The 9,823-nt window shown below is 55.0% G+C and overlaps 3 protein-coding genes across 3 annotated transcripts; 2 read left to right on the top strand and 1 right to left on the bottom strand.

Moving 5' to 3' along the window:
• Positions 1-1,153: 1,153 nt before the first annotated feature.
• H310_13923 (40S ribosomal protein) lies at positions 1,154-2,139 on the top strand. Its single transcript, XM_008881587.1, has 3 exons — positions 1,154-1,220; positions 1,376-1,808; positions 1,868-2,139. Exons 1-3 carry the CDS (start codon positions 1,180-1,182, stop codon positions 1,979-1,981), a joined length of 588 nt encoding a protein of 195 aa, XP_008879809.1. The 5' UTR covers positions 1,154-1,179; the 3' UTR covers positions 1,982-2,139.
• Positions 2,140-3,121: 982 nt separating this feature from the next.
• H310_13922 (hypothetical protein) lies at positions 3,122-4,412 on the bottom strand (the record flags this gene model as incomplete). Its single annotated transcript, XM_008881586.1, has 5 exons — positions 3,122-3,524; positions 3,574-3,653; positions 3,728-3,916; positions 4,014-4,044; positions 4,318-4,412. The coding sequence occupies 5 exons, from the start codon at positions 4,410-4,412 to the stop codon at positions 3,122-3,124; spliced, it is 798 nt and encodes a 265-aa protein (XP_008879808.1).
• A 2,649-nt stretch (positions 4,413-7,061) lies between these two features.
• On the top strand, positions 7,062-9,596 carry H310_13921 (hypothetical protein). Its single transcript, XM_008881585.1, has 7 exons — positions 7,062-7,096; positions 7,147-7,412; positions 7,466-7,588; positions 7,657-7,866; positions 7,919-8,050; positions 8,104-9,213; positions 9,263-9,596. The coding sequence occupies exons 1-7, from the start codon at positions 7,078-7,080 to the stop codon at positions 9,329-9,331; spliced, it is 1,929 nt and encodes a 642-aa protein (XP_008879807.1). The 5' UTR covers positions 7,062-7,077; the 3' UTR covers positions 9,332-9,596.
• The last annotated feature ends 227 nt before the right edge of the window (positions 9,597-9,823 follow it).

The following is a 9,823-nucleotide window of genomic DNA, read 5'->3' as shown; positions in this document are numbered from 1 at the left end:
TTAACTTTCAAGAATTTTTCACTTTGACCTGTTCGACTTTGTGAGGGAAATCAGTACTTGGCATTTTTCGTTCCACAACGAAAAATGCAAATTTTATGTTTGCATTCCACTTACGTCGTGCAAGGTTGTCTGTGCTCAGTGGCAAATCCATCGCGACATCAAGAGAGGTAGCGTTTGTTAGTCCCTCATTCGAACGCAGGAAGGGCGCGTTGCTTGGACGTAGCCAAAGGACTTTGTGGCAGAAATGACTCAGAACACCATATTCAAGTCGAAGTGCTGGTACTATTGGCATATTCTTGTTATTCCGAGAATAGGCTTGTGTGGGCAAGTGAGCCGCAGCTTCCTCCCCGAATAGTGTAGCATACTGACCATTGTATCGAACTTGCATGCACAACTATTTTGTGTACTCCACAAAAATGAAGCATTTGCGAACGAACACACCACCCTTCTTCGTCAACGTTAGCGCGACATGCAGGCGGGCCATGCGTGGTTCATAGCACGATGGCAGCAAATACTGCATGTAGCGACGAATCTCGACACGGAAGGAATTGCTTTGCAATGACTTCAGAGGACCTGCATGCAAGTTCCATGCTTACCTCACACCGGGGATGGGTATTGAAAAATCGCATTTCGGACATGACGCACAGTATCCCGGCCACGAGAGATACCACAAAAGCACGAGAGTTGGCTGCGTTCCAGCCCGGCGCTCCATAAAGAGTGTTGAAGCCGCACCGCTTGCGAATGCAGTGAAATCCTACGACAACAGCCAGCCTCCAGCGTTGCTTTCACTATCAAGCATAGCGTTCTGTGCAAGCTCGTCGGGTCATTGCCGACATTGTGCTCTTGCCGGCGCCGTGGGGCCGGGCATCAAGGCAATGAGCGTTCATCTTGTCGGGAGGTGGCCTCGGCCCATTGTCACTGACCAACCGCCGACAATATCGCAAATAGCATTCGCACAACAGAATGGTCTAAATAGGTTTTTTCCGTGATGTATGCGTTATACTCGGACCTCCCCCTTCAAGATGCAGGGAGGCAAGTAAAACGCATTTAACGCAACCGAATATAACGCCACACCATCCGCCACCAACCAACACGAGCCATTTTATCCGGAATACCGGATAAGCTTCCTTGGGCCAAAGCACCAGTCATTTCCGTTTTCATTTCCCGAGAAGTTTGAATATGGCCGAAGTCGCTGCCGAAGTGAAGTTGTTCAACAAGTGGTACGTGTGCATGCAGATGGATCGTCCTCGCGCATGTCGACGGCAAGGGCATGAAAGATTGGGTTGAGCATAGCCAGGGGCGGCCTTGATTTGACGCAGTGACGCAGCAAAGCGACAGGTGGACGATTCTGACCTCGGCATCTCCCTCTCCTTAGGACCTACGATGACATCAAGGTCAACGACGTGGCCTTGATCGACTACGTCGCTGTCACCGGCAAGGCTGCCACCTTCTTGCCCCACACCGCGCAACGCTACCAAAAGAAGCGCTTCCGCAAGGCACTGTGCCCCATCGTTGAACGTTTGGGCAACTCGCTCATGCGCCATGGACGCAACTCGGGCAAGAAGCTCATGGCTACCCGCATCTTGCGTCACACGTTGGAAATCATCCACTTGTTGACCGACCAAAACCCCCTCCAAGTCTTGGTCGATGCCGTCATCAACGCCGGCCCCCGCGAAGACTCGACCCGTGTCGGTTCCGCCGGTGTCGTGCGCCGCCAAGGTGTGGATGTTTCTCCCTTCCGCCGCGTCAACCAAGCCTTGTACTTGTTGAGCACTGGTGCCCGCGAAGCCGCTTTCCGCAACGTCAAGGTACCCCCTCGACTTCCGTCCTTTCTAGCCATCATTGTTGTGTTGACGCTTCGACGTAGACGATTGCTGAATGCTTGGCCGATGAGTTGATCAACGCCGCCAAGGGCAGCTCCAACTCGTACGCGATCAAGAAGAAGGACGAAGTCGAACGTGTTGCCAAGGCCAACAGATAAACGGTGTTGCTGGACGTTGTTGAGGACTTTGCAATGCTCTTGCTGCAGTTGTGTTGCGATTAAGGGAAATGAAAACACCCCCACACGAACGATGTGTATTAACGTGCGAATACATGCAAGTTGGACGACGCGTTCGTGGGGCGAAGCATGATCTGGGCCGCTCGGAAGAGTTGTGTGGTGGAGTCGGATGATGTGTCGACCCTTTCACTCCCGTCATCGCTGCGATCTTGTCTACTGTGGTGATGATGGTGGCGGTGATGGCTTGGAGATTTGCGTCGTCGTCCACTTGCTGGGCGTGTCGAACGATTGCAAGCAGGGGAGGGTTGGCAGTTTCTATGAAAGTTTGTATTCAGAATTTTTTTGACAAGTTCAATTAAAATATACAAGGTGACGGTCGTGGCGGCGCCACCGGGGCAGGTCAAAGATGTGCTCAAGGATGGCAACAGTCCATCGTGTACAGATCTGACAAAGCCATGACGACTGAATGAGGCTTGGGACGAGAGTGGTTGCGGCCGTGTCCGTCGAAATGGCCTGCATGGCGACGTCGACACAGATCCTCAGGTCGCTTCCCTGACGACCACGTTCGCTCACCACACCGTGCGGCTTGTGCGTTGAATTGCGCCGATCTTGAGCAACGGTATTGGAGATGCCACGGCTCGATCACGATCTCAACACCTCGGCCAGACAGCGCAGACCGACTCGACCGAGGCGTGACCTCGGTCGACGAGGTGCTAGCGATGAACTCACCTCCGCGATGCCTCCACGACGAGCTCTCCGAGCATGCTTGGTCGAGTACAACGTGCAGCCCGTAGCACGCTATGATGGGTGCATCCCATCCAGTCGTGATTCTGCAACACGCCGTCTGACCTTTGCATCGGAGTATTTCGCCTCGATTCCAGTCGACTCTACCTGCAATGCGCACTACCTGAAACCCGCTTTTGGAAGGAGCATGTGCACTTGCTTGGCTGTCCAGTCCATATATGCAACTCGCCATGCAACTTGGAGCTCAGCAACAACAGTCCAACCCCACCGCGTCTTGGCGGTAGTCGAGTCCCAATTCCTTCACCGTTGCCGACGTTAGTTCGCATGCACTGGGCCATCCCTGCCGGTTTGAAGCTTGCCATCACGTTCACGACAACATTAGGCGCGGTCCACTTGGGCAGCCTCGACGGGGGGTGCTGTTCTCGCAGCATCGTGCATGGACAGCACTTGGCTAGTCAAGATGCGTCGGCCGTGGGCACGGGGATTCGTCAGTGCTAGGATGTGGGCATTGGCGACATCCCGGACGTCGACGATGCCCCACAAGTCGGCCATCGCCGGCAGCTCGCCGTTGAGCACGTGGATGAACGTCACGATGGATTCGTTGATGGCATAAGTCATGGACGGTCCGACGACGAGAAACGAGTAGAACTCGACGAGGCGTTTGTGTGGCACGTCCTTCAATAGTTTCCACGCCTTCTTCTCGCCGCAAACTTTCGAGTAGTAGTAGTACGGGTTTCGGTGCAAGTTGGAGCGAGTGTTCCTGTCTTCTTCGGTGAAATACCTTGCCAAGCACGGGAGAGTCGGTAATCGCCGCCATCGACCTTGTCAACACATTGCCTGCAACAGAGGCTTCGCGGATCGCACCTCGAATGACGTTCTCGGTGCCGCGCTCGGCAGGTTCAACCAAATCCTACTGGGGGTCGTTGACAGTGAGCGAGTACGGGCTCGGAATATAAAACACAGCATCGCAGTCTTTCGCAGCACTTGCCCACACGTCAGCGTCCAACAAGTAGGCTTCGACGAGGTGTCAGAAAGGGCGGTCAAGTGCGCAAACGTGTCGGGCTTTTGGAGGCTGCGGACGGTGCCGTGCACGTGATACGGAGTCTTTTCTAGCAGCTGCTGGATCGCGTGGGACGCGATGAAGCCGGTGGCGCCGGCGACGAGGACTGTCGTCTTGATAATGCCAACTTGTGAACGATGGATGCACCGGCGCGATATTGAAGCGATATAAATATAAATGCACCAAATACAAAAAAATATTGTATATTACCTGCTTGACCCAGCAGGATTCGTCGGCATCCCTACATAGTCAGACGATGGCTCTAGACAACGCCGACGCGCCGACCGCGTCCATTCCATCGAGATATTCTTCGTGTTTGTCCCCTGAGGACCATGCTGAGCTCGTGCCGTTAGCCTACTCGACTTGCAGGCCGCGTGGAGCTTCATTGCCTTTCCATCGTGGACGGCGTGAATGACGCACGACGCAACAGTGTGTCTCGGATCTGTACGAGGGACGCAGGGTAATAGAAGCTCGCGATCCGTTTTCGAAGTGGAGTTGCCCAAGTGTAGCCCACGTTGCGTCGTTTGCCAGGTAGTACGTGGATGCGTCTGCGCACTTGGAGGGCCGGGTCAAGAGGAGACTGCTACATGACGGGGGTGCCGCTTTCATCCTGCTTCCTGCATGAAATCGACGCGTTTGTCGCTGCTGTTCATGTCGAAGGAAAGACTAGATAAGATAAATTATGTGCGGTGGACATGGTCTCGATCGTCTGCTCACCAGGGCGGGCATGCTTCGTGGTTCCAGTCAACCGCGAAGCCTGGGCAGGACGCACTGCATCAAGACTGCCGCTGTCCCGACAACCCCGACGACAGCACCAGCGACCACACTGCAAGCTGCAACGTAAGCAAGCTGAGTATTCGAGCACGTCGGAGTGGTGGAGGTTGGCTTTCGCAGGGGCTTCTTCCCGTCGTGGGCGGGTGGGTGCACTGTGCTTGTTGCCATCGTTTCTGTGAGGCGGTTGGCCGTCGATGACGGAGGCGACCGCCTCAACGAGCTTGGCTTTGACCGCTTCGCCGACGTGGACGGCTTGGCGTGGTGTGTCAGGCAAAACCCAGCCCACGTGTCGCCATCAAAACAAACTTGGCCCGGTGGGCATTGCGCATCCACGGAGCATGGTCTTCGTAACACGGGTCCGTCCGTTGGGGGCGTCCGATAGTCCGATATGCACGTGCAAGTGCATTCACGAACGCTTGCCATGCCGTCTGTCTGGGGTGGTGGCGCAGTGTACGTGCAGCGGTGGCCATGGATGCAAGCGGGAACTTTGCACAGCGGCGCGCGTTCTTGCGCCGAGCTCGATTGTCCGCTTAGCCACAGCACGACGACGAGAGTATGCAGTCGCGAGTGCATCCGTGAAAAATGTGCCGTCGATTCGTCGTCATCCGAAGTGGTGGGGCACGTCGGTACCGTACAAAGGGTGATCGAAAGGTCACAGCCAGACCTTTGAGAACACATAACCTGTCCGATAACGTAGTTCAACTTGGATAGTTGTCGACAGTCTCGATTGAAAAACCTTTTAAAATACGATTCTCTTCGATTTCTGATATTGTTGAATTTTGGCCACCAACTCGCACGATTTTCCAAAAAGTCATCGAGTGCACATGGAGCGCCCGCCGACGTGGATGCGCACCGAGGTCGACACCACCGCGTCGACGGCATTTGCGTCGGGCGAGCCCTTGCTCCCTCCAGGTCATTACTACAGAAACTGGTAGGTATCCCTCGGTGAGACCCGGCCGACCTTTATCGTGGTATGAGATGTTGAAATCCCAGCAAGATGCCCCCACGTTCCACGATTGACTTTTGTCATTTCTGCGTCGATTTGTACTGTACAGGTGTGCATATGACCGCTAGAAACGGCGGCGGCAGCACCCCATCGTGGGTGGGGATGCCGCGGCCGTCGACGCTTGCACCGCGGTGTGCCATGGGGGAGAGTTGCGTGGATACCGACGTGTCGACGAGGGCGGTGCAACGACCAAGCGACTCACGACGGCATGAGGGGAAGCGGCGCTTGATACACGAACAGAGTTCTTGGGACTAGAGATCGAGTGGCGGAGCGATCGTCTGCATGACGGGGTTTGTCATCTGGACAAAGTAGTTGTTCCAGGGCAAACGAGTCGGCATTTGATGCGAACTACGACGAATTTTGTTGGCAACATGGCCTGGAGCTGCCGCTGCACTTGGCGCCGCCCACCAGCCTGGTTCTCGCCACATGCATTGCAACTGACATCTCCACCGCTGGAGCGCTCACGTTGTCGAGGGTTCTTAACCTTTGGCCAACTCGATGTCGCATCCAGGTACCATGACTCGTTACAATGCGAGACTCGCGCCGAGAGCATGCCGACCCCTCCCCCCCCTCCCACACATCTGCATTTCCATGCTGCGTAGTTAAAACTACGCTTTACCCATGCATCGTTCACCCGGCACCGACGATCATCCACAGTCCAGCTCAAGTCTGTGGAGAACTGGGGCTGCCAAAGGTTGACACAGCTCAATTCGGGCATGACAGATCCATTTCATTTGTGAATGAAGTCGCGCGTCGAGCAGCGGTCCCGGGGTCTTGTCCAATGTGGCGCGAAACAGGTCGCAACGATGCATTTCTCTCGCGCTGACGCCATATTCTCGAGTAGCTTCTCGCCACCGACAACGAACAGCGGCGGAAGCAATTGCGTGGCTTCGTTGGAGCTTTGAACATGAGATGGCCGAGCCGACGACCGCATCCTCGGGCCGCCACGAGCTCCTTCTCGCGGGGCGGTCTCGGCGGCGAGCCACGAGGTGCCCTTTTTTCTCAGCGCGTAACACCGTCGCGACAGTGGCACGTCCCTCGATATAAGAACAGCACGAGCATCGCCCAATGACATTCGAAAGGTGTTAAATTACACAGGCGCGGTGGGTCTAGTTCACGGGGAAAATTCCTCGTCACGCAACATGGCGGTTTCGTCCACTTGACCGACTCAATGCGCTCGGCTCTGCCCTTGAACGATAGCACTTTTACACGTGTAGAACTCTGTCCTCTCCACGTCATAACTAGGACTCGATCCGACAGTGCTTGGCAGTCTTGACGGTGCCGGCACGGACCACCACATCGAGCACTTGTCTTCGTGAGATGTATTCTATACTAGTACATGTATTCAAAATCGACGAGAGGATTCCGCCAGCCAATCATATGGAAAGGATGTCGCGCATGGGACATACATTCCAAAGTGAAGGGGAAAATTCCCCAAGAGAAGATCGTGGCAAGTGTGTCGTGCGCCACAAATCGAATTCCGTCCAAGGGGCAATGGCTACACGCGGCTTGGGTACGACCGATGCAATGCTCTGCCTTGATCATGGGTACCCTCGTGGCTAGAGATGGCGTCTTCATCGATATCGTTGGGAGAGATTATGGAGAACTACATGAGTCCCAGCAACCACATACGAACAAGCGATGTTGAAGGTGTTCTCGTGGACGCGGATACAGTGCACACGTCATGGGAACAATTGAGTCCATCGCTGTCCATGTCACCTGTGTCGAGCACTACATCGACAATCTCATTTCACATGCATGATGTGGACGACGTCGAAGTGGACGGCAACAAGGATCTTGTCGGCGACACTGAAAGCGATGTCACCTGGGTGCGCACGCACAGACCTCTGCGGTGACGGTGAAACCAACGGCGTGGATGTAGGACACTGTAAAGTGGCCAGGTCCTACGAAGGTTGAGCAAGCCACAGCGAAGAAGCCCATTCTCGGTGGGGGATTCGCGGTTGAGCACAACAACAACGGTACACTTGACATGAACGCGCTCGACGTAAGCACAACTCCTTTGATACAACTTCCCCCGAGAAACTCGTGTTATCCTATGCTTATCCCATGTAGATTGCGCCAGCTCCTTTCCCACCGCCGCCCTCAGAGGCGCCCGCCGTCCTCCCGAACAGCCAGGAAGCCACAACAGACAACCAGAGTGACGGGTGTTGTGAGGAAGCTGCGCCCAACACGTCAAAGAGCGATGTACCGAACGAGCCTGTGGATGTTGACGGCGCTCATGACATTGCTGCGGCAGACATCGTCTCTTCGTCAGAACCATGCGTACGCCAGTCCTGCGGCGTGACTCTCAACGACATGCTCGCTTGCTTTGTAGCGTCAACCAGTCGAATTCTCAACATTTAATGAGGTTGACGCTGAATGCAACGGGAAGGACATGGCATGGCACGAACCAATTCCCCAACTTGACGGAATCGCACCATCCACGGCGCTACGTTCGAGTGGCCAGGTAGCGTTGTACGCCTGTGTATCGTGAATGAGTTTAATTTTTGCCTTAATTAGGAGCCTCCGGCGAGCGCTGCAGGCTTTCTCGCAGCGGATTCACTAGGCATACCCCGATATTCTAGCGCGGACGTCGGCGATAAAGCGGACAAAGTCAAGGACACTCTGAAGATCAATCCGCTGACATCATCGAAAGCCCCGGCCATGGGGCATGCGTCAGCGGTGGTGGCCCCGACGCCCTCGCCAGCAGCCCTCTCGAACGGGAACCCATTTGACAAACCTATCAACGTAACCACGACTGTAAAGACGGGCTTCCGACCAATGGCACTTTCGTCAACTCCCACGCCGCCTCGGTGGTTATTCCAGCGTCTCCAAGATGCGGCACGAGCTAAAGTGCAATCGCTCGCTCAGTTGATCCCTTCAACTACCGACCACAGAGCAGGCTCCTCCATGCGAGGATGCTCGTATCCCACGTCGATGGTCCTGTTGCCATTCCACTTTGAGTCGGTGCTACGTGCACAGGGGGCCACCGCCGCCTACGAAGCGCTTGGACGAGGCTGGTCGTTGGCCCAGACGCTTCTCGAGTCGGGGATGCAAGCCATGCAACAGCCCAGCGCGGTCTCCGCAGCGGCGGTCGACAGATCGTGGTACTATTTGTACTTGGTGGACGAAGTTGAAGGGACCCTCGTGATGGTTCCACGTCTTGCCACGTCCTCCATGTACCCGCTGTTGGTGGACTCGGACTTGGTCGGCATCTTCTTGCCATTCCTTGCGTCGGGGCTGCACATGGTGCACAACATCCAAGAACTAGTCAACTTCCCAACCTCGAACGACGTAGTGCAGACCACCCTCATGCACCTACGCACAGCTCAAGCGGCGCTGCGACTCCCTTGCTTGCAATACGTTCCCGTTTTAACCGAGGCGATCATTCAAGCCAAGGGCGGAGACCACGTGTCTCGACGACGGGTGCTCGACGTTGCCCGCCGCGAGCTGCACCGCACGTTTCAAGCACTCGATCCAGCGCGAGACTGCAGTGGGCTCGAGCGCGTCGTGGAGCCGACAACGGGGGTGCCGTTGTGGACGTACAAGTCGAATCTGCCCCCTCCGCTCGACCGATTTGTGCGTTGCATGGACGAACAGGACTGGGATACCGACGATTTTCTCCTCGAGGTTGGTGCGCATGAAAAAACAAAACCAGACTCACAAGTGGCGACGGTAGGAATCGTTGACGGCGAGATTGTGCCCAACCAACGGGCAACAACGTGTGTGTGCTTGCACCATCTCGTGAGGACGAAGGCAAGACGGCATGCATGTGATCTGCACGAACTCCATGATACGTTGAATGTTGCGTTCTCTGCCTTGCGTGCGCGTAGAGAGGCAGGTTCCTTTCGTTTCACACTGCTCAAGTGTCCCCACACGCAGAATTCAGAATTCCACGTGCCATTTATTGGATCAGAGTGAATACACGTTTCATAATATTTTTTCAACAAGTCGACGTGCGGTTTGAAATTCAACTGGGTGGTGACAAAAAATTCAAGTATAGTGATCCCGCAACATTTGCCTGCTGGTATAAATTTTATACACCCCGTGAAAAATACCTTGAAATAATGTGCTTGGGGGCCTTTAGACAAGGCAGCATTGGAATTGTGTTACAGTACGTCAACTACGATTCGGAACTGTTGGGCCGACACCGGAATCGTACCTTTTGTCACCTCTGAGGATCAAACTGTCCAACGCCAGCTTTGGCCATTCAATTCAGCGTTTGATCAATTGACTGATG

This window comes from Aphanomyces invadans (genome assembly GCF_000520115.1).
Source record: "Aphanomyces invadans strain NJM9701 unplaced genomic scaffold supercont1.58, whole genome shotgun sequence".
Classification (NCBI taxonomy): Eukaryota; Oomycota; class Saprolegniomycetes; order Saprolegniales; family Verrucalvaceae; genus Aphanomyces; species Aphanomyces invadans.
Note: the sequence above shows the minus strand (reverse complement) of the source record. Positions and strands in the feature narration are given on the sequence as shown.